Source organism: Mytilus californianus, unplaced genomic scaffold, assembly GCF_021869535.1.
Source record: "Mytilus californianus isolate M0D057914Y unplaced genomic scaffold, xbMytCali1.0.p SCAF_3, whole genome shotgun sequence".
NCBI lineage: Eukaryota > Metazoa > Mollusca > Bivalvia > Mytilida > Mytilidae > Mytilus > Mytilus californianus.
Window position 1 is genome coordinate 91,124,146 of NW_026262679.1, and position 24,964 is coordinate 91,149,109.

At 32.9% G+C, this 24,964-nt stretch overlaps 1 protein-coding gene and 2 long non-coding RNA genes across 19 annotated transcripts; 2 read left to right on the plus strand and 1 right to left on the minus strand.

Annotated features, from left to right (window-relative positions):
* Nucleotides 1-76: 76 nt before the first annotated feature.
* On the plus strand, nt 77-23,494 carry LOC127735407 (nucleotide exchange factor SIL1-like). Its single transcript, XM_052245586.1, has 10 exons — nt 77-308; nt 2,160-2,311; nt 3,917-4,012; nt 4,569-4,685; nt 14,636-14,733; nt 16,164-16,352; nt 17,191-17,312; nt 17,871-18,132; nt 18,830-18,885; nt 23,121-23,494. The coding sequence occupies exons 2-10, from the start codon at nt 2,167-2,169 to the stop codon at nt 23,410-23,412; spliced, it is 1,377 nt and encodes a 458-aa protein (XP_052101546.1). The 5' UTR covers nt 77-308; nt 2,160-2,166; the 3' UTR covers nt 23,413-23,494.
* LOC127735413 (uncharacterized) lies at nt 9,771-12,230 on the plus strand. 5 transcript variants are annotated; one of them, XR_007998403.1, is made up of 5 exons: nt 9,771-9,822; nt 11,005-11,069; nt 11,330-11,394; nt 11,797-11,991; nt 12,056-12,230. It is a non-coding gene; the product is annotated as an uncharacterized LOC127735413 (long non-coding RNA). The 5 variants fall into 5 exon arrangements; XR_007998400.1 differs by lacking the exon at nt 11,330-11,394 and adding an exon at nt 11,168-11,264 and having other exon boundaries at nt 9,773-9,822; nt 11,005-11,037; XR_007998399.1 differs by lacking the exons at nt 9,771-9,822; nt 11,330-11,394 and adding exons at nt 10,645-10,667; nt 11,168-11,264 and having other exon boundaries at nt 11,005-11,037.
* On the minus strand, nt 9,966-14,638 carry LOC127735410 (uncharacterized). 13 transcript variants are annotated; one of them, XR_007998392.1, is made up of 6 exons: nt 12,246-14,638; nt 11,922-11,986; nt 11,727-11,791; nt 11,325-11,454; nt 10,935-10,999; nt 9,966-10,532 (listed from the first exon to the last, which is right to left on the minus strand). It is a non-coding gene; the product is annotated as an uncharacterized LOC127735410 (long non-coding RNA). The 13 variants fall into 13 exon arrangements; XR_007998396.1 differs by lacking the exon at nt 11,325-11,454; XR_007998387.1 differs by lacking the exon at nt 10,935-10,999.
* Nucleotides 23,495-24,964: the final 1,470 nt, after the last annotated feature.

Genomic DNA, 24,964 nt, shown 5'->3' on the forward strand with positions numbered 1-24,964 from the left:
ATTTGCTATGTATTGTTGTCTGTTTGCAATGAAGGAACCAGCATGGACAATCCATGAGGTGTATCGAAAAGTAAGTTAAGACGACGTGTTCAACAGACATGTTGACAAGTCATATTTACCTTAATTCAAACCTTTCTGATGCAAGATTTCGGTATAAACGATAAAAATTCTTAAAAAAAACCACACGACACTATTTACTATTTTACGAATTTAGAACTGCAAGAAAGATTTATTTCCACTCCTGCAACTGACCTGTGCAAGCAAGATAATTTTATCGACACATGTTTCACTGTGTAATGAAATTAGATGTGAGTATAGTTAGGAATAGTTGTAATTATTATGTATAGCGCGTACCCGGGGGTTACTTCCTATATTTTTAGTGGTATGAGTATGCCGCAAAATAGGGTCCCTTTTTCATGCCCTGCTGGTTAGAACAGGGTCCCTTTTTAAATGTCCCGCTGGTTACAACCGGGTCGCTTTTTCATGCCCTGCTGGTGAGAACAGGGTCTTTTTTAAACAAAGTATTTGTCTAGTACAGGATCGCTTATTTAATTGTTTAAGATACAGTCTAGAACAGCATCTATTTTTTATACGGTCTAGAACAGGGTATGTTTTTCAATGTTTTCTGGTTAGAACAGGGTATGATTTGGCAAGTGCTGTCTGCACAGTTATACCCGAAAGGACAGTCAGTAACCCCCCCCCCCCCCCCCCGGGAGTGTGTACAAGATAATCTTCCAACTGTCTTTTACAATAAGTTATTTTAATATGTTATTTATTTACAATCAATGTTTTTACATTTGTTGCTTAGCAAAATGCTAAGCATCACATAATAATCTTTTTTAAATATTATTTACATTTATTTTGCTATTAGTTGATGTGTGCTACATTGTAGTTGACACATGTGCATAGTATATCAGTATTATCAGAAGTTTATTACTAGGGGAAGCGTGCAACTGGCTTTACAGGATAGGTGATCACATTGTCTTCCTACTTGCAACTGTGATTGAAATGGGATTTGAATGTGATTTTTATTTAAAGCAGTACAAATCTTATTATGGCCAAAGTTTTTGCAATGCAAACTTGGTAGAAACAGTTTATGTAAAGCCCCTATAATTTGATTAGCACACTATTGACACTTATGTATGACGCTTACTAGTCCAAATAATTATGACGTCTTGAAAGGCTACGTAGGAAGGCATCGCAGCAAAAAATAAAAATAGCCCTTCAAGACGTCATAATTATTTGGAGTAGATGCTGACATGTTAACTTTATAATGAATAGTAGATTATAGATACCATATAATACATGTAGTAGAAGAAAGTGTCATGAGCCATGATGGTTTTAATTTATCAAAATTGTTAGCATTGTGTAACAGGAGTGAGTTTTCCTTCTGACTTCGTTGTCTTCCCGTTGTCTACCCAAGTTCTGGGATATTGGACAAGTAACTACGTATATAAACAAGATGTTTATTTTATAGACATATATGGTTTCAGAACACAAGTTTACATACAATAAATATAATATAAGTGGCGGATAGTCTACTTGTTGTATATATAGAGTATTTATAGAGGTTCCATATCTGCAAGCCAAAGTATCAGCGTCTACTCATTTCAAATCCTAAGCTGTAGACTGCCCTGAACCCGGTGAGTGACGTCATACTTATAGTTCCCAGGGACACAAAGCCCGGCCGGGATGTCAGGCATGTGTAAGAAACAGGCCGTCCTGACAAGAATAATTACATGGCCGGTCTAGGGAGAAAGAGTTACGAAACTATAAATAATACTAATATTAACCAATTTCCCCATATAAATAGTATAATTAACAAGTAAACAAAGTGACCACCATTACAATTGTTTATCAGTTTAAAAACTACATTTATTATTGTAGGAAAATTGTTCGAATAAAAAAGCTCACTTCTTGTAATTAATACAAATCATGTTTAGTTTAAGAGTTAATAGTGAACATTTTGCCGTTGGAAAAGTGATGAGTAAAAATTTGGTTGGAAAATCATGCATCCATTTTTTACATACATTTGTAGTCCAAATAATTATGAAGTCTTCACAAATGGTTGGACCATATGAGTATATGCATATGGTCATGGCCATACATGTATGGTCCAAATACTTATATGGTTCAGAATATACACAATGTATTTTCAGGTAGAAAATGTTTAGTTTGGTGAACAGTATTAGAGCATTTAATATAACCAGTTTGGTGTTGTTTTTGATCTGCTGTTATTATATGTGTGTAAGCAGTGAGCATGCACCAGGAGCACTAACTGTTGTTAACACAGACACTGATGATGATAATGGTAAGACCTAAATTAATAACTTATCTATCTGGTTTTTCCATCAAATTTTTGAAAAAACATACTTGTCATTCTATTACTTCACTTTAACCAATGTGACAATAGGGGGAAATGGAGAGACGATACCAAGAGGGCACTCAAATTGTTGAAGAAAATCATTAGACAACTTATTTTCCCTTTCTGACTTATTTACAGCCAATTTGACAGTATTTGCCAATCCGAGTACAATTATGTTGTTGATACATGGACCAATCAGAGGAGACCTATCTATTTCAGGATACTGAGAGACAATAAATAAAATAGGTGCACCTTAACATCTCCTTTTAAATCTGGGAGCAAAGGTGAAATTAGGGTAATTGAAAACAGTAATTATAAATTTACCCCTGATATTTATTTATGAGCTCTCTGTCTTTTAGTCACAAACTATCTAAGGAGAGGTTTTTAGTGGGTAAAAAAATATGTCTATATTCTGTACACAATTATGGGTGTGAAAACAGTATTCTAACATGACGTTCTTCAAACGCTTTGAGTACACACCGGTGGTAAAATATGAATATATTGTTTGGGCTGTTCTGATCGTTCTCCCGCGTCATATGCTTTTTTATGAATGAGCTATCCGACGTCATAGAACGATGACGTAAGAATATAAGCATTTTATGGGAAAATACACGCTTGTGAAACCGAAAATCATCACAACAAGGAAACGTAAACAAACGATGCTAAAATGTGTTATATAAGCCATTTTTTGTTTCCATATAAGATATATAAATACAATTATCATTTAGATTCATTCAAACCTATCTAAATATGTCATTGTAAATAGTTTCAGCATGCCATTTATTCAGTTTGCTCTGTTCTTTTACGTCAATTTAAAAGTGCGTTTATTTATGGGAACGGCAAATAATGCCTTCACCTAGAGCGCTTCGATTCAAAAGAATTGCCGTATTTGTCCTATTAGAATAGAAATAATTCATGAGGGCTTGAATATATCGTGATTTTACCACGGGTTGTCCCTTTATGCTGATATTTTACCCCTCGCTATCGCTCAGGGTAAAATATTTGTCATAAAGGGCCAACCCGTGGTAAAATCACGATATATTCAAGCCCCCATGAATTATTTCTTAATCAATCCCATACTTAAGATTGCACATCAATTCCAGAGAAACGTAAACCTGAACACAAGGAATTGATTTTGCCTTCATAATCATTAATGACAGTTAAGATATTTCTTTGACAAGTACAAAATTTGGACCAAAAAATTTATTGTCACTTGAAGGGGGATGTTGTAAAAAATAGTTAATGTCAATATTATGGTTTATTTTATAAAAATTTCGGTTGTGTTGTATATCATTTTAGAAATTTGCTAGTCAACGGTCATAATTTTGTGTGAAAAAAATGTTCTGCTATTTTATTTAGTTTCATTTAGTTGTTGTATAACCTGTAGAATTGGAATAATATTACTAAAAATAGCTTTATTTTCTCAAAGTAGTAAGGTAAGTAGATTATAAACAAGTAGATAGACAAATTTAAGAAGTAATTTTGAAACCCATTTCAATAGGATTGGCAAATCTAATCTTCTCATTTTTAAGTAAATATTTTATATTTTAGGTGAGGTAGCTGTAGAGAATGAAGATTCAGAGATTACAAATGTAGACCCATTAAATGTGTTTTATCCAGAAAAAGACTGGAAGAAAATACAGCCAGGTATAATTATGGAGATATTTTACATTTTAGATTTCTCTTTACTTGTTAAATTATGTGATCAATCTCTGTACAAAAATATCAATGAAAACTTTAAGGTAGGAATCTTTAAGTACACAGAGATCAGGGTAGATACACAAATGTAGGGAAATCCTGAACTAACCTTTACTTTCTTTTATAAATATCATTTTGCAAATTCAATGTATGAAATAATATGATATAGGCATTTTTTTACATATTATTGCTGTTCTGTAAGACAAGGAAGATGCTCAAATTATTTATGAAATTACTTTTATCATGCTTATATCTATTCATTCAAATGAAATCGCTATCAATTTGCTGTAAAGTAATTTTAATCTTAAATTTAAGTTTTTTATTGTTATGGTGGAAAAGCAATGATTCATGGAAATTTGAATTTTGCATTCACATATCAAATTATTTGAAAACCTGCCTTTAGTTGAGTATAACTTTTTACAGTTTAAGTCTGGACAACAAAATATCACGTTCATTGGTACCCTAAGAATATATCTTCAAAGTAATCACTTCCAGTTGTTTTCAGGTCAAGCAATTCCTGCAGGTTTACACATCAGAATGAATATGCAGACTGGAGAGAATGAAGCCAAATTAATGGATGGTGATGATGGACACAAGTACTGGAAAAGAGGAGAAAAAGAAGGTAGCATTATATAGTCTCCACTGTAGAACAGCTAGCATGTACCTGAGGGACATTCTTAAAAGCATGTGAAATATGTTTCTAACTGAAAAAATCCATATCTGTTTACTGGTCTGAAAATCTTAAAATGACTTTACTTTGTAAGATGGAGTGCGTTTAGCCTTTTTAGCTCACCTGGCCCAAAGGGCCAAGTGAGCTTTTCTCATCACTTGGCGTCCGTCGTCCGTAAACTTTTACAAAAATCTTCTCCTCTGAAACTACTGGGCCAAATTTAACCAAACTTGGCCAATATCATCATTAGGGTATCTAGTTTAAAAAATGTGTCCGGTGACCTGGCCAACTAACCAAGATGGCGGCCATGGCTAAAAATAGAACATAGGGATAAAATGTAGATTTTGGCTTATATCTCTGAAACCAAAGCATTGAGAGCAAATCTGACAAGGGTAAAAATGTTTATTAGCTCAAGATCTATCTGCCCTGAAATTTTCAGATGAATCGGACAACCCGTTGTTAGGTTGCTGCCCCTGAATTAGTAATTTTAAGGAAATTTTGCCTTATTTGGTTATTATCTTGAATATTATTATAGATAGAGATAAACTGTAAACAGCAATAATGTTCAGCAAAGTAAGTTCTACAAATAAGTCAACATGACCAAAATGGTCATTTGACCCCTTAAGGAGTTATTGCTCTTTTATAGTCAATTTTTAACAATTTTTCGTAAATTTTTGTTATCTTTTACAAAAATCTTCTCCTCTGAAACTACTAAGATGAATTTAACTAAAGTTGTAAACAATCATCATTAGGGTATGTAGTTTAAAAATTGTGTTTGATGACCCCGCCCTCAAACCAAGATGGCCGACATGGCTAATAATAGTACATAGGGTAAAATGCAGTTTTTGGCTCATATATCTAAACCCAAAGCATTTCTAGCAAATCTTTCAAAAACAAAATTGTTCATTAGGTCAAGATCTATCTGCCCTTAAATTTTCAGACCATTCAGGCAACTCGTTGTTGGGTTGCTGCCCCTGAATTGGTAATTTTTAGAAATTTTTTCAGCTTTTGGTTATTATCTTGAATATTATTATAGATAGAGATAAACTGTAAAGAGCAATAATGTACAGCAAAGTAAGACCTACAAATAAGTCACATGACCAAAATGGTCAATTGACCCCTTAAGGAGTTATTGCCCTTTATAATAAATTTTTAACAATTTTCATAAATTTTGTAAATTTTTACAAAATAATTTCCACTGAAACTACAGGGCCAAGTTCATTATAGATAGAGATAATTGTAAGCATCAAGAATGTTCAGTAAAGTAAGATCTACAAACACATCACCATCACCAAAACACAATGCTGTCATGAATCCACCTGTGTCCTTTGTTTAATATGCACATAGACCAAGGTGAGCAACTCATTAAGTAAACATATACATGATGGATGTCTGCAGTCTGTAAGCCTTTTATGTGCTGTCACTGTAACGCTTTTTTTATAAGTTTTAGTAGAAAAATATATTAGAGGCTCAAATTCACAATGTCTTGATTGAAAAACAGTGTAAACAATTTTGTTTTTGCTCCTTAGAAATATTATGCTAAAATTTTTCATGTAAGTACTCTGCTCTTGAATGTATTTTGATAGAGTACAAAAAGCAGTACTTATAGAAAGTTTCTTGAATATATAAATGATATGAAAATTGCCTTGTTATTATTCCTGCCCTTACAATTCTTTACAGATTTTGATAAAACTTATATTAAAGATTGATTCCATGATATTTAGATAGAGTTTGAAACCCAGTGCCTTTCAAAAATGTCAAAAAATAAATTGTCTTGTAGGCCCTCTCATCATTATAATTCTGGATGGATTTTCTATTAAAAGGTTTACAAGGTTTATATCAGCACTATCCAAAAAACTTACTGAATTTTTTGTTTTCTTATTTTTTTTTGCATTTAAATGTCATAATGCATGTCTTGTTGGTGATTACTACTGTCAAAGTGCATGTCTTGTTTGTAGTAGAGTAGTGTTCCACATATTATCTTGTTACTATAAATTGAGAAATTATTGCAAAAAATTGTGACACATTATGGCAAAAATAAAAAACCTCACATTTCACATTCTGATAGCGTTATTTCTATGCAGCATTTATTGAAATAGCAATAAATAATCTCATATTTTTGTCCATTTGATCAAAAATTGCTATGATAAATGCACGCAAGAATTTCTGAATTTACAGTATATCATACTTCCCATTACTCCACCATCCAGACACTCTACTCTACTGAATGTTAAAGTCACTTAGCAGAAAGTCAATTTGTAACTCAGTTTATTATTTGTGCCATATAAAGTGGCTTAAAGAAATCTCCAATTCAGTAGGTGTAGATTTTATAATGGATGCTCACACTTGGATTGTTTGCATTTATTTCTTTCATTGGTAAGCATGAATTTTTATGCCCCCCGCCGAAGCGGAGGGGCATTAAGTTTTACCCTTGTCCGTCTGTACGATTGTCCGTCCGTACGTCCCAAAGTTGGTTTCCGTTCTCTAACTTTAGTTTGCCTCAACCAAAACTTATACACAATGCTTATTACCACAAAACACAGATCAAATTTGAATGTTGGTGGCGTCACTTTAACCATTCTAGAGTTATGCCCCTTTACAAATGGAAAAATTACTGAATTTTTCATTTCCGTTCTCTTACTTTAGTTTGCCTCAACCAAATGCTATGAAATTGAAGGACAATGCTTATTACCACAAAATACAGATCAAGTTAGAATTATGTTGGTGTCACTTTAACTGTTCTAGAGTTATGCCCCTTTACAAATGGAAAAATTGCTGAATTTTTCGTTTCCGTTCCCTCACTTTAGTTTGCCTCAACCAAATTTTATGAAACTTATACACAATACTTATTACCACAAAACTCAGATCAAGGACAAATTTGGGTAGGGTCACTTTTACCGTTCTTCAGTTATGTCCGTTTATAATTTTATATTATATGCAAGCGGGGGCATCATCTGTGTCCCATGGACACATTCCACATTTATTTCCATTGAACTTCAAAAATGTCCTGTGTTCAGCAACATCCTATACAAATTGTCTTACAGCAAATAAATGAAATTTTAAATGGATTAAGGGATGATTATACAACTGATATACATTTTTTATAATTAAGTTAGAAAAACACTTGATATTGATAAACTGAATGAGATTTATATATTTTAGGTAAAAGAAAAACAAAACTTGTCAAAAGACATTCAGATCTTGTCATAAGAGAGACAAATGTTGCGAAAAGAGAGACTAATATTGCTAAAAGAGAAACAAATATTGCTAAAAGGGAGACAAATGTTGCGAAAAGAAAGACAAGTCTCCTTGAAATTCTCAGACAGAAAGGAAGAGATCTGTAGTACTTTAAGGCTGCTTTTATATTTTTGGGAGGTGAAGATTGCATTCATGCAATCCAAACCCTTATGTGACTGGCTTGATAGTTATCAATTTTCCAAACGTAATGACTACTTTTGAGATAAACAAAACATAGAGCATTGAGCACAACATTCTGTATAACCCATCCTTGAACATTTGAAAAAAAATTCCGATGAAATTTCAATTTTTTGATTAACAAAATTGTGTATATGTATATCCATACTCATCAAGAATATTGAATTAATTGTGCATGTTGCTTGAATCTTGTATATATATTCTGAAAATATCAATGATGTCAGTGTTAAAGTAATATTTGAAATTGGAGTTATCTTCCCTAGTCCACAATTACAGATTGCAAAAAATAATTAACATCCCCATAGAAAGTTGATTTTTAGAACAAAACCTGGCCAGAATTATAGAAAAATTATTAGGACAGTATTTTTTTAAAAACATAGGTTTCTGTTGCTTTTCATAACATAATTTGTACTTATCTCCCTTGCCTATTAATTTTGAACTTAAAAACATGTGTCTCATCACAGCGTAGAAAAGACTTCTCAGTTCCGTTACAGCTAAGGAAAATATATTATTTTGCTTTTGATATAATGCTCAGTGCACAAAGTGTCTAGTAATGAAAAATACTGGCTGCACACATCCACCAATCAGGATTAGCCATACTCTTAATTCTGATTACCATGTTATCGTCATAAAATGGCTGCACCCATAATATTTAATGGTTGATTGTAGCTTACAGTTATACCTCCAATCCATTGTATTGCCTTCTAATACTTATACAATGCAATGTTTAATTTTAGTTTCAACTGCAAAAGGAATGCAATCTTTATCCTTCAGTGCTCACTAGCACTTTGATTACAAATTGTTACCTTTTTAATCTCAGTTATACATCATCTGCATTTAGGACATGATGCTACATGCAGTAAAGAATTAGCTTAGCTTTGAGCAAGACTGTAGAAGTTATTGTTATATATATGTAACATGCATGTTTTATTATTATCATTAAAATTGTTTTATTGTCATGTTAGTTCTTCCTGAATGCTATAATAAATGTAAAAGGAGCATCCAAAGGCATTTCTAATAGAAAATCTTTTAATAATTAATAAAATATTGATATTCAAAAAGTCTGCTGTTAGTCACAATATCACAATAGGATTTTTTTTTGTCAAAAACACAGTGGATCTGTCCAAAATATTTATCTGGTGTCCAGCAATTTCAGAAAGCTATGAAAGCTCAGTATCTTTAAATTAAGTCTCAGCAGGACAACATAGGTGATGTAATAGTCAGAAATTACTAAATCATAATATAATATATATGGAGGGCTTATTAAAATGTCATGACCCCTAATCAATTATTTTTTCAACACTTACTTCATACACACCAAATTGCTTTTTCGAGATTTCTTTTCATTTTCAAGCACTGGGTCAATAACGCTGCTAGTGGATACTAGTCTTTGAGGTTATCATCAGCTCATACAATAGTTAGTACCTCAGCACTGATATAATTTATAACATACCTTTCTTAATTTTTCTGTTGATATTTTTAGGATACTAAGGTTACCACTTCCTCAGACAAAGTTGACTTTAGGTTGATTTGGCTATTCCTTTTAGGGTTACTAAGGTTACCACTTCCTCAGGCAAAGTTGACCTTAGGTTGATTTGGCTATCCCTTTTAAGGATATTAAGGTTACCACTTCCTCAGGCAAAGTTGACCTTAGGTTGATTTGGCTATTCCTTTTAAGGATATTAAGGTTACCACTTCCTCAGGCAAAGTTGACTTTAGGTTGATTTGGCTATTCCTTTTAGGGTTACTAAGGTTACCCCTTCCTCAGGCAAAGTTGACCTTAGGTTGATTTGGCTATTCTTTTAAAGGATATTAAGGTAACCACTTCCTCAGGCAAAGTTGATCTTAGGTTGATTTGGCTATTCCTTTTAGGGATACTAAGGTTACCACTTCCTCAGGCAAAGTTGATCTAAGGTTGATTTGGCTATTCCTTTTAAGGATATTAAGGTTACCACTTCCTCAGGCAAAGTTGACCTTAGGTTGATTTGGCTTTTCCTTTTAGGGATACTAAGGTTACCACTTCCTCAGGCAAAGTTGATCTAAGGTTGATTTGGCTATTCCTTTTAAGGATATTAAGGTTACCACTTCCTCAGGCAAAGTTGACCTTAGGTTGATTTGGCTTTTCCTTTTAGGGATACTAAGGTTACCACTTCCTCAGGCAAAGTTGATCTAAGGTTGATTTGGCTATTCCTTTTAAGGATATTAAGGTTACCACTTCCTCAGGCAAAGTTGACCTTAGGTTGATTTGGCTATTCCTTTTAGGGATACTAAGGTTACCACTTCCTCAGACAAAGTTGACCTTAGGTTGATTTGGCTATTCCTTTTAGGGATACTAAGGTTACCACTTCCTCAGACAAAGTTGACCTTAGGTTGATTTGGCTATTCCTTTTAAGGATACTAAGGTTACGGCTTCCTCAGGCAAAGTTGATCTAAGGTTGATTTGGCTATTCCTTTTAAGGATACTAAGGTTACCACCTCCTCAGACAAAGTTGACCTTAGGTTGATTTGGCTACTGTAAATTCAGAAATTATTGCGTGCATTTATTATTGCGATTTTGTCATTTTAGACTAAAATGCGATTTTAATTTTTGCGATATTGAGAAAATTCTGTTTAATTCATATAAAAAATTTCAAAATGCGAGTTTAAATTATTGCGATTATAACCCATTCGCATTTTTCGCAAAAATAAAAACATCGCAATAATTTCTGAATTTACAGTATTCCTTTTAAGGATACTAAGGTTACCACTTCCTCAGACAAAATTGACCTTAGGTTGATTTGGCTATTCCTTTTAAGGATATTAAGGTTACCACTTCCTCAGGCAAAGTTGACCTAAGGTTGATTTGGCTATTCCTTTTAAGGATACTAAGGTTACCACTTCCTCAGACAAAGTTGACTTTAGGTTGATTTGGCTATTCCTTTTAATGATATTAAGGTTACCACTTCCTCTGGCAAAGTTGACCTTAGGTTGATTTGGCTATTCCTTTTAAGGAAACTAAGGTTACCACTTCCTCAGACAAAGTTGACTTTAGGTTGATTTGGCTATTCCTTTTAGGGTTACTAGGGTTACCACTTCCTCAGACAAAGTTGACCTTAGGTTGATTTGGCTATTCCTTTTAAGGATATTAAAGTTACCACTTCCTCAGGAAAAGTTGACCTTAGGTTGATTTGGCTATTCCTTTTAAGGATATTAAGGTTACCACTTCCTCAGACAAAGTTGACCTTAGGTTGATTTGTCTATTCCTTTTAAGGATACTAAGGTTACCACTTCCTCAGACAAAGTTGACCTTAGGTTGATTTGGCTACTGTAAATTCAGAAATTATTGCGTGCATTTATTATTGCGATTTTGTCATTTTAGACTAAAATGCGATTTTAATTATTGCGATATTGAGAAAATTCTGTTTAATTCATATAAAAAATTTCAAAATGCGAGTTTAAATTATTGCGATTATAACCCATTCGCATTTTTCGCAATAATAAAAACATCGCAATAATTTCTGAATTTACAGTATTCCTTTTAAGGATACTAAGGTTACCACTTCCTCAGACAAAATTGACCTTAGGTTGATTTGGCTATTCCTTTTAAGGATATTAAGGTTACCACTTCCTCAGGCAAAGTTGACCTAAGGTTGATTTGGCTATTCCTTTTAAGGATACTAAGGTTACCACTTCCTCAGACAAAGTTGACTTTAGGTTGATTTGGCTATTCCTTTTAATGATATTAAGGTTACCACTTCCTCTGGCAAAGTTGACCTTAGGTTGATTTGGCTATTCCTTTTAAGGAAACTAAGGTTACCACTTCCTCAGACAAAGTTGACCTTAGGTTGATTGGCTATTCCTTTTAAGGATACTAAGGTTACCACTTCCTCAGACAAAGTTGACTTTAGGTTGATTTGGCTATTCCTTTTAGGGTTACTAGGGTTACCACTTCCTCAGACAAAGTTGACCTTAGGTTGATTTGGCTATTCCTTTTAAGGATACTAAGGTTACCACTTCCTCAGACAAAGTTGACCCTAGGTTGATTTGGCTATTCCTTTTAGGGATACTAAGGTTATCACTTCTTTAGACAAAGTTGACCTTAGGTTGATTTGGCTATTCCTTTTAAGGATACTAAGGTTACATCTTCCTCAGACAAAGTTGACCTTAGGTTGATGTGGCTATTCCTTTTAAGGTAACTAGGGTTACCACTTTCTCAGACAAAGTTGACCTTAGGTTGATTTGGCTATTCCTTTTAGGGTTACTTGGGTTACCACTTCCTCAGACAAAGTTGACCTTAGGTTGATTTGGCTATTCCTTTTAGGGTCTTTTTGTTCATATAGTTCTTCACGTATTCAAGTGCTTTAATAAACACCCTTAACTTTCAAAATGTTGGGCTTGATCATTCCTGATGAAGATAAATCCAGAAAAGTGCTTTGAACACGCCAAACTTATAAAGTGTTAATACATGTATATATAATTAGGGCCCCTCCGAATAGCGGCCGCCCTATAGTGATCAGTCTGTCCGTCCGTCCGTTCGTCTGTCCGTTCGTCCGTCCATCCGTCCGTAACAAATCGTGTCCACTCTATATCTAGAGAACCGTTATGATTTCAAAGTTTATACTTGACATGTATATTTACCAACACCAGAGGGTGTGTCATAATGTATGTTCAACTTCCTAGGTCAAAGGTCAAGGTCAAAAACTTTGGTTTTAGTTGACAACCCCATGTCCTATGGTAAAGATCGTGTCCGCTCTATATCTTGAGAACCGTTATGATTTCAAAGTTTATACTTGATATGTATATTAACCAACACCAGAGGGTGTGTCATAATGTATGTACAACTTCCTAGGTCAAAGGTCAAGGTCAAAAACTTTGGTTTTAGTTGACAACCTCATGTCCTATGGTAAAGATCGTGTCCACTCTATATCTTGAGAACAGTTATGATTTCAAAGTTTATACTTGATATGTATATAAACCAACACCAGAGGGTGTGTCATAATTTATGTACAACTTCCTAGGTCAAAGGTCAAGGTCAAAAACTTTGGTTTCATTTGACAACCCTATGTCCAATGATAAAGATACAAATTTTTTACCACACATTATTCACAGCGGGGCCCACAGAGATGGCTCCCATCTCAATGATATCTAGTTTTTTCTGAAAGTAATCTTCATGAATTTTTATTTCTGCAAAAATTGGTTTGCAAGGTATCGGGTTTGTATTTTATGAAGTTAATAAGATATGAACATGTATCTAAATGCAAAAAAAAATATTCTTTACAAAATGAAGAATTAAGAAAAATTGTGAAATCATATACATGTATCTGCATTTGTCAAGATATTCTTATGCCCGCCCTACAACAGTACAGGGGCATTTTGTTTTCTGATCTATGCATCCCATATTCTGTCTGTCTTATATCAGGTTAAAGGTTTTTGGGAGTTTACCATGAAGTTGAAGTCAAATCAACTTATCAATTAAAACTAAGTAAATTTGTTCAACTTTCTAAATTATATGCAAATTATTCATGGGTCACTGAACATGGAAATTTGATTGTTTGAAAAATACTGCATCAACGTGAATATTAGTACATGTGCACATATTCATTGTGATGTAAGCTTTTTAAAATTACATGCAAAATTACAGTTTTGATCCTGATTTCACAGTTCACTGAACAAGTGGGGCATGTTATCCTACATGTCCATTGAAGGCATATTTCTGTGCAGATGTAACTTAACAGTAAATGATGTCTTGATCAGTAGGGGACTATTGACAAAATTTTAGTCTAATTCAAAACATTTACCAAAAGAAAAATAATTTAAAGGAAAAAGATGAATATCATGAAAAGCAATGATATTTGCAAGAATTTAGTTTTTGGTATTTTTAGTTGCTTGGAAGTCAATCCACTTTATTTCTTATTATCATGGTGAATCAATCAGTACACAAATTAATGAATAGATGTGTATTATCATTTAGCAATATTCAGGGCAAGAAAATGTCACTGTGTTATAAATTCTATAGATTGATTATTTGTGGTTGGATACCAATTTTTGTGGATTTTTTTTGTATAACATGTATAAGGAAACCACAGATTTTAGTCGTTCAACTGTTCAAATATCCTTGAAAATACAATTTTTCCCCAATTCATGAAAATAGGAACCCACAAAAAATAACTGAATCCACAGTATGACCATTCTTTGTGAAAGACCAGTACGCTGACACAGATTTTTTACATAACAGTTTACACCAAGATTGAGGAATATTTTAAATTCCAGTATACGATTTTTCAACAATATTCAGGATATGAACATGTCAGTGTGATATGAATATGAATTCTGCTTTATATTAGAATGAAATGCTAAGCTTTAAATAGCAGTTGAAACTATGACGGGATGCATATAATGGAAATTGAATATGGTTTTCATGTTCCAACTTCAACTTCCAAAAAATTAAACTATCATTTAATCTAAGTGGAGAGTGGATTTATTTCTAGGCATGGTCAACACTGACAGCAAAGAGTTTACACATGAAGAATTAAAGCGAGCTCTGAAAGACTTCAAAGCAACAAAGCATGATGTTCCTGATGAAAAGGTGAGATTGACTATTCATTTGTAAATGTCTGTCCATGTTGCTTGAAAAGGTGATTTTTTATGAAAAGTGAAAAAAGTATGCAGCAACACAAAACTTAAAAAAAACATATGTATGCTAGTTGAAAAAAGAAATTGCATTTCTCAATATGTTGAAAATACTTTAAACATTAACTTTATACCTTTTCAATTTATATAAATGATAAAAGTTAGTGTTTTCAGAAAGTTGAATGGTGTGCAATTCCTCTTTTTAAACCCGGTCATGGTCCATGAACACATGCTAGCGTGCCGTTAGGAGACACTATCAAGCCATATTACTGAAATAACAGTTCAGGAGCAATTTGAATTCTTTTTAAACTTTCCTGGCCCATAGGGTATCTAGTTTAAACTTGTTTTTATTCCTGTTTGCACCAAAACAATCAGATGACTCCTTAAGGAGTTATTGCCCTTATATGACGATTTTTGGCAAATATTCATGTTTTTGTGTATTCACTCAAAAACTATATTAGATGTTTAGAAACTATTATAGACAGAAATATTCAACAAAACAAGATCTATAAAAGCCATAATGATGGAACCATTAGGTGGCCCCTTAAGGAGTTCTTTCCTGTAAATGACGATTTTTATGCCCCACCTAGGGGCATTATGTTTTTCAGTCTGTGCATCCGTTTGTTCGTTCGTTCGTCCGTTTGTCTGTCTGTCTGTCCCGCTTCAGGTTAAAGTTTTTGGTCAAGGTAGTTTTTGATGAAGTTGAAGTCCAATCAACTTGAAACTTATTACACATGTTCCCTATGATATGATCTTTCTAATTTTAATGCCAAATTAGAGCTTTGACCCCAATTTCACGGTCCACTGAACATAGAAAATGATGTTGTAAGTGGGGAATCCATGTACTATGGACACATTCTTGTTGTACAAATTTTAATGTTTTTGTCTCTTTTTTTTTTCAATAACTATGAAATGTAGATAAAATGCGTAAACAGCTAAAAAATATACTAAAAAGCCAATATGAAGGAAACCATTGGATTTGTTTTCCTTAAAACAAAAAATGATGCAAAATACTGCAAAGGCCATCTATGCCTTGGGGTAAAACAAACCTTATTGTTACAATTTATTCAACATTTAATAAACAGTTAATTTACAGAAAATGATAGTTCATCAGTGATGGTAAAAACTCATCAAAGGATACCAGGCCTATAGTTTTGTACGCTAGACATATGGTTTTTTTTGGGTTTTTTTGCCTTCATAATTCATTAGTGGCGCCTGAATCAAAACAGTTGGAAGGCTAAATCAAGCATAAAGTTGGAGAACATTGAAAACCAAAAATTCTGGACAGATATGGCGAAGGCCATCATCTATTCCTTTGGGTAATTTATATATATTGTATTCATTAAAAGCCTCTCAGTATTTGCATAATATTTTGTACATTTTTAGAAAGCAGAAGAAATAAAAAAAAAATATAGAAGTTATGATGAATTAAAAGATGATTTTAGAAAGATAAACATGGGGATCAAGACTGGACAGGAAATTGTAACAGAGCTTTTTGAAAAATTAAATTCCACAAACATATCAACTGAGGCCAGAGAGACTTTGCTAGAGGACTTAGAATATCATCTACACCAGGTATATTTTCATTGTCATTCATAATATATCATTTTGCTGATTTGTTATCCAAATTTCTTTAGAAAATTGAGTATCTAATAAAAAAACAAATATGAAATGTGACCCATTATTGCTATGATTGTTTTCTCTTGAGACATTACTGGCAGGTATTTTTAAGCATATTGCATTGCTGGTTTTCTGCAACAGATACATGTAATGCAATGATTCATCATAAATCATTAGCAAATATTTATAAACCTGAAGGTCACAACAAAATGCTGGGAAAAAATGGGTTTCCTCCTTTGCTTAATTTTGAAACTACAGTTATAGGGATTTAAAGCAAATTTTTAAACCATTTACATCTTGAAAATAAAGGCTAAATTCTTTTGATAATAAAATAAAGAAAAAAATTTTGATTTGTACTCAGGTGTAAAAAAAATAAAAGATAATTTATTAAAAACCTGAAAGACTTATCACAGTTAACAAAATTGTAGATATTATGTAATAACAAAACAAGATTATTTAAGTTGGTGTATAGCCTTCATGGAGGTTCTTTTTATGCAGGTAAACATCAATGAAACAGCAGTCAACAAAAAGACCGCCATAACAATTTTCAATGATTGAAACATTCCCAACCAATATTTTTAAAAAGGTTTAAATTAAATAGTGAATTTAAACAAATATAAGTTGATTGTATACACATGTATTAGAAATCAGTAAATTACCACAGATCTAATTTGAACAGCCAATTTCTCAATAAACATATATCGACCATAACTTTGAAAAAAATATTTCGTTTTGGACAGGCGCTGAAACATGTAGCAAGGAAAAACTGATTTTAAATTTACATTTCTTTCAGTATGACAATGCTGTTTTGTTTGGTGATTTAGGAGGGATTTCTCTGTTGGTTAAAGGACTTAATCACACAGATCCAACACTTAGATCATTGTCTGCATTTGTTCTCGGTTCTGCAATTCAAAAGTAAGTACTTGATACAAAAAGATTTGCATTTTGAAGACATTAATCATATATTTAATTTTTTCAAGTCTGTTGTCTCAAGTGTCTATAAATTGCTGTAATTGAGAAGTAGTGTGAATGCCATATGGAAGTCGTGAAAAACAAATAAATGCTGTTAACTGTTTAAAGAAACATTATTTTTCTTCTACTCTTTTGTGTTTGAACACAAATGAATTATCTCCCCTTTCTCATGTCTCTTTTTTCAACATTTGATTAGTGATTTTGAAGCAAAATGTCTACAAAACTGTAACAATAACTCTTTACATATTCACATTTGTAAAACCTTCGAAAAATGAATAAATTGAAAATTAATAACTATTAACTGACATTATTTATAGAAAAAAAGTAAAGAATTCCTTAAAAAACAACTGTAGTGATTAATATAGATCATATCAGGGACAGTGAATGTAGGTCCTAGGTCATATCCTGAAAAATTCACAGGGATTTTACTCAAATTTTGATTAGATGAATAGTCCCTGATAATGTATATCTTATTTGTAAAATACAAATTCTGTTTTTCAGCAATCCTAAAACCCAGATCAATGCTATTGAGTCTGGTGCTTTACATCAGCTGATCAGATCATTGGCTACAGATCCAGTGATTGCAGTGAAAAAGAAAGTGTTGTATGCTATCTCTAGCATTGTTAGACATTTCCCTTTTGCTCAGAAGAAGTTCTTTGAGCTTGGAGGTTTACGATCATTGATGCATTTGTTTGAGGATAATAAACTCCATAGTTTACAGGTTAAAGTTATCACATTGATGAGTGATCTTTATGAAGAAAGGGTAAATATTAAATAAATTGACACTGTCGGATTAAAAGTAATTTCTTGCTATCAATTGATGTTTGTCATCTGTGTTTATAAGAGATGCAGAGTTCTCGAAAAGTGGTGGTCCGAAGGTTTTTACCACCAAAATTTGCAAAGGACCAACACATTTTTGGTATTTTGCAATACAAATAATAGTGAGGACCAGCAGATTTTCTTCAAGGACCACCAGGGAAAAAAAAGATTTCGAGAACTCTGGAGATGTGGAAGATACCAAATGGATTTTCAATCTCATAAGTGGAAGACAAACTGACATTATGACACAATATGAAAGGCAAACAACAGTCTACAAAACAAAACATATTTAACCTATTTATTTCAAAAAAGAAACTTTTGCTCTGAAACATGAAGGATGTTCAAAACCAAACATGGCTAATATCTTACTAATTCAAAATATTACCTGAATTGATTTGACCACTTTTTACTAAGAAATGTTATCTGTATGTGCAGTATCAAATTCCAATTAAATATACATGTCTGACGTAATAATATTTTTCTTGTATTTAAAAAAGGAATGTTAGTCATATTAAAGGGTATTTATCTCCCTTTGCCTATCAAGAAACCAAAAATGTATATGCTTAATGACATACAATCTAAATGTTGAATAACTTTAAACTTATTTTGCTGTAGTAACATATGAACAAATATTTCTGTAGGTACATTGGTTAGGACATTTAGCACCAACTGAAGAGAAATACAAACAGTATGAACAGTAAGTTTACATTTTTTCTGCTCTAGTGGATCAGAATATCTTTGTCTTAAGTCATAATTTGAAAAAATGCACTGTAATTTTGCTCAAGATTAGATTGGTAGCAATTCTACTATAAGCATTTTTATACCACATGCACATAGTATAATCAAGGCCAGGATACTACGTCACATGCAAGGATACATTTTTATTTTTTCATCGGAAAACGGCTTGCTTCAAGGCAAGTTGATACAGTTTTATACAACTTATACTCACTACTCCAAATAACCAATTAGAGTATAAGTTGTAAAAAAAACTGTGTCAACATGCCTTGAAGCGAGCTGTTTTCGTATGAAAAAAAAAAGTATCCTGCATGTGACGTAGTATCCTGGCCATGATAATGTTTTTGACCCATCCGACCATCATCACTTTGATGTGACCATGCTTGCGCCTTCATTTTTTGTCAGATCCTCTTTTAATTTTAAATTTCCACTCATAAAACCCATGAATGATTTTGATGACCAGAAAAATCTGAAAATGGAAACCTTTTTTTTTTTTTGGGGGGGGGGGGGGGGGGGGGGGGAGGGTAACATAGAATACATAAAATTTCTTGTCCCTAGAGTGTCTGGATTAAGGTTTCAACAAATCATAACCATGGATAAGTTCTAATTCGTCAAGAGTGGGAACAGTAAAATTATACCATATTTATTATGTAAGAGGCGTAGTTTTTATATGAGCTTGCTCACTTAATGTTCTATCATTTTTCTTGTAAATACAGTTGATATTTTTAGTTAGGGAAATCTTAAGTTTCTTACACAAGTTACCTATAGTTGCTTAAATCCACATCATCTGGACTCTAGTGGATATTTTTCTCAATCATACTGCATCTCCTTATTTTATTTATATAGTACTATTAGCAGTAGCTATTTAAACTTAGTCAATCAAAACAGCTATAAAATTATAGTTTGCTTTGAACAGTCTGACAGATATTTTTACAGTATTAGGATAAATGATGTTAAATCTTAACTTGCAGTGTTATCTGCAGAAAACAATTTTATGCATCGCTTAAGTTAGTCTGTCTGTCTTCCATCCATTAAAGTTTTAGTCTAGGGTAGGTTGAAGTTACAGTTGAAGGTAGTTTATGGTCGCATCAAATAAAATAATATTTCTAAATAAGAACAAATTCGTTGCACCCTGTGTCGACCCTCAGAAAATGGTTAAAGGCATCAGTAAGTTCTAATCATCACCCCTTTGTTGATCATTAAATGTGTATTTTTACAATTCCCAAATACTGTTGTTTAAGTAATCATTTGTCTATAGATGTTTATTGGTCAATTGATTAAATAACTGCCAGTTTATATAATTAGTACTTGTAGTAAATGAACTATAAATTATGGTATGAAATCCTTGGGCCTGTTATCTAGTCCTAGGTAATAATGTTGAGGGTTTTATGTCCATAAGACAACGATCCACAATACGTAAAATGGGTATGATTTTGTGTTTCCATTTTGTAGATGTTGTTCTGAGCGAGTACTCAAGTATCCCTCGGTAAATCCAACGAGTACTCGATTACTAAATCTTCACTGAGTTGACATCCCTAATATATATATATTTTTTTAGCTCACCTGACCTGAAAGGTCAAGTGAGCTTTTCTCATCACTTTGCGTCCGTCGTCCTGCGTCCGTCGTCCGTCGTCCGTAAACTTTTAACTTTTACAAAAATCTTCTCCTCTGAAACTACTGGGCCAAATTTAACCAAACTTGGCCACAATCATCATTGGGGTATCTAGTTTTAAAAATGTGTGGCGTGACCCGGTCAACCAACCAAGATGGCCGCTACGGCTAAAAATAGAACATAGGGGTAAAATGCAGTTTTTAGCTTATAACTCAAAAACCAAAGCATTAAGAGCAAATCTGACATGGGGGTAAAATTGTTCATCAGGTCAAGATCTATCTGCCCTGAAATTTTCAGATGAATCGGACAACCCGTTATTGGGTTGCTGCCCCTGAATTGGTAATTTTAAGGAAATTTTGCTGTTTTTGGTTATTATCTTGAATATTATTATAGATAGAGATAAACTGTAAACAGCAATAATGTTCAGCAAAGTAAGATTTACAAATAAGTCAATATAACCGAAATGGTCAGTTGACCCCTTTAGGAGTAATTGCCCTTTATAGTCAATTTTTAACCATTTTTCGTAAATCTTAGTAATCTTTTACAAAAATCTTCTCCTCTGAAACAACTGGGCCAAATTAAACCAAACTTGGCCACAATCATCATTGGGGTATCTAGTTTAAAAAATGTGTGGCGTGACCCGGCCAACCAACCAAGATGGCCGCCACAGCTAAAAATAAAACATAGGGGTAAAATGCAGTTTTTGGCTTATAACTCAAAAACCAAAGCATTTAGAGCAAATCTGACATGAAGTAAAATTGTTTATCAGGTCAAGATCTATCTGCCCTGAAATTTTCAGATGAATCGAACAACCTGTTGTTGGGTTGCTGCCCCTGAATTTGGTAATTTTAAGGAAATTTTGCTGTTTTTGGTTATTATCTTGAATATTATTATAGATAGAGATAAACTGTAAACAGCAATAATGTTCAGCAAAGTAAGATTAACAAATAAGTCAACATGACTGAAATGGTCAGTTGACCCCTTTAGGAGTTATTGCCCTTTATAGTCAATTTTTAACAATTTTTCGTAAATCTTAGTAATCTTTTACAAAAATCTTCTCCTCTGAAACTCCGTGGCCAAATTAAACCAAACTTGGCCACAATCATCATTTGGTTATCTAGTTTTAAAAATGTGTGGCGTGACCTGGTCAACCAACCAAGATGGCCGCCACGGCTAAAAATAGAACATAGGGGTAAAATTCAGTTTTTGGCTTTTAACTCAAAAACCAAAGCATTTAAAGCAAATCTGACATGAAGTAAAATTGTTTATCAGGTCAAGATCTATCTCCCCTGAAATTTTCAGATGAATCGGACAACCCGTTATTGGGTTGCTGCTCCTGAATTGGTAATTTTAAGGAAATTTTGCTGTTTTTGGTTATTATCTTGAATATTATTATAGATAGAGATAAACTGTAAACAGCAATAATGTTCAGCAAAGTAAGATTTACAAATAAGTCAATATAACCGAAATGGTCAGTTGACCCCTTTAGGAGTAATTGCCCTTTATAGTCAATTTTTAACCATTTTTCGTAAATCTTAGTAATCTTTTACAAAAATCTTCTCCTCTGAAACAACTGGTCCAAATTAAACCAAACTTGGCCACAATCATCATTTGGTTATATAGTTTTGAAAATGTGTGGCGTGACCTGGTCAACCAACCAAGATGGCCGCCACGGCTAAAAATAGAACATAGGGGTAAAATTCAGTTTTTGGCTTTTAACTCAAAAACCAAAGCATTTAAAGCAAATCTGACATGAAGTAAAATTGTTTATCAGGTCAAGATCTATCTGCCCTGAAATTTTCAGATGAATCGAACAACCTGTTGTTGGGTTGCTGCCCCTGAATTGGTAATTTTAAGGTGATTTTGCTGTTTTTGGTTATTATCTTGAATATTATTATAGATAGAGATAAACTGTAAAAAACAATAAATGTCGGCAAAGTAAGATCTACAAATAAGTCAACATGACCGAAATTGTCATTTGACCCCTTTAGGAGTTATTGCCCTTTATAGTCAATTTTTAACCATTTTTTCGTAAATCTTAGTAATCTTTTACAAAAATCTTCTCCTCTGAAACTACTGGGCCAAGTTAATTATAGATAGAGATAATTGTAAGCAGGAAAACTGTTCAGTAAATTAAGATGTACAAACACATCACCATCACCAAAACACAATTTTGTCATGAATCCATCTGCGTCCTTTGTTTAATATTCACATAGACCAAGGTGAGCGACACAGGCTCTTTAGAGCCTCTAGTTTCTATTTCTATTTACAATTTATACCCCCACTCTAGAAATAGTGGTTATATTAAAATCACCTTGTCCATCTGTTCGCCCAACAAATATTTAGTAATTACTAAACAAAATGACTTCATATTCGGTCAGCATCATTCTTGTTGTGTTATCATTAGCATATCTGAGAAGTGATGAGTTATTCATATATGAGTTTTTTATATTTTCAGGTGTAAATCATAGCGTTTTAAAAATTTCAGGTATAATTGTCGTTCTCTACTGACTTTGTTGTGGAGGTGATAAATAAACATTTTCTTATTTTATGTTTTTAACCTCATTATATATTGTTTGTTTTAGAATTCCACTGAAAGACAGTTTATTAGACCATGGTTTCTGTGATACGATGGTGCCATTGTTAGAACTACCAGACCATGACAGCCGAGAGAAGATTGTTTTTGCCATGTTATCTTTATACGACTGTTGTGAAAAGAAATTTCATAATATTGTGTCATATCTTAGTAAACTAGAAGATGAATATCTTGTTTTGGCGGTAGGAGAAGATGATGGAGATTACTTTCAACAAATTCATAAAAACATTAACTCATTACGACAGCAGTTGTCTGTGGCTTATAAAAAGGAGGAATTGTAATGTTTGCTGTAGTTAAATGTAAATGTTTTGTTTTGTATTTGCATATTTTGAATCTTTATAAATATATTCTTTTTGTTTTGTAGATTATTTTTTCAAAAATTACTCAATTATGCATATGGAAAAAAGTGACATAACCACACAATTGTCTATTTTGAAACAGTGTCTGGTTTTGGATTGTGGGAAAGCATATTTTCATTTAAACAGATAAAGAACTTTAACATTACTTTCAATATTTACATTAGGAATAAAGGAAATGTAGTATAAATAAATAAGAAAAAGGAGATATGATATGATTGCCAATGACACAACTATCCAGAAAGACCATAGAACAAAGATATGTCCAATCAGACAGCAATGCAACAATGCAATGAAATTAAAAAGATATGAGCAAACTGTCTTTGTTACTCATATTATCTGTCATGTAGCAGTGTATTTTATCATCTGAATACTGTTATTGAATGGGTCCGTTTTCTTGGCAGAATTATCATTGTTTTGTCTGTTCTGTTTAGCCCCTGACTGGTTTTTGTACCCTCTAGTTCTGAACATTTTTGCTTTTTAAACATTTGGCCTGGAGCTTACCTGCTGCTGATAAAAGATCATAAGAAAGATGTTGGCAAAAAAATGTATATCATATTTATTTTACTGTCATGTGACCTTTAAGAATAAGTAAAATGGGGAGGTTTGTTTGAGTGCTCACAAAACTAATATAACCTATTCGCATAATTCGGTTCAGGAATATCATCAATGCCTGTCAATGACCTAATATAGTTTTTATACGACCGCAGTGGTATATTCATCTGCGTTGGCGTCGTCCGAAGACACTTTGGTTTTCGCACAATAACTTTAGTTTCAGTATATGGATTTAGGGGCCAAAAAGGGGTAAAAAATAAGCATTTTTCTAGTTTCCAGACAAAAACTTGTGGAAAGGTGTATGGAATTCTCTGAAATTATACCACAAGTTTCCATACCACAAAGGGATGGTTAGGATTTGCTTTGGGGGTTTATGGCTCAAACCGTTTAGGAATTAGGGGCAAAAAAGGGGGAAAAACAAGGGTGTCCTGGTTAATAGACAAATACTTTAGTACAAAACATAATTTAAAGCAGTGTAAGGGAGGTAATTCAAATACATCATTTGAATTACCTCCCTTACACTGCTTTTAAATTATGTATAAAGTAATAGTTAATGAGCAATTAAGACAATTTAAAAGCAGTGTAAGGGAGGTAAACCAAATACAACGTTTTGATTAACTCCCTTACACTGCTTTTAAATTGTGTTTAAAGAAATGCATATTTATAAAGGAAGACCAGTAAAAATATCTGCAAATGTTGCATCTTTTTTTTTTTTACAAAAAAATAGATTTAGCACTATGTTAAGTTTAAATGGGTAATTATGGTTGCAAATTCCATTGGAAATTTGAATTGAGATTAAGACCATATCTCGAGGGAAAGAATTTTTTTGGGGTAAAAAAGGGGGGGGGGGGGGGGGTAAAAAGAATTTGTGGGGGGTCAATTTTTTCTCATTTCAGATTTCAGAAATCAAAAAGAAAAATTC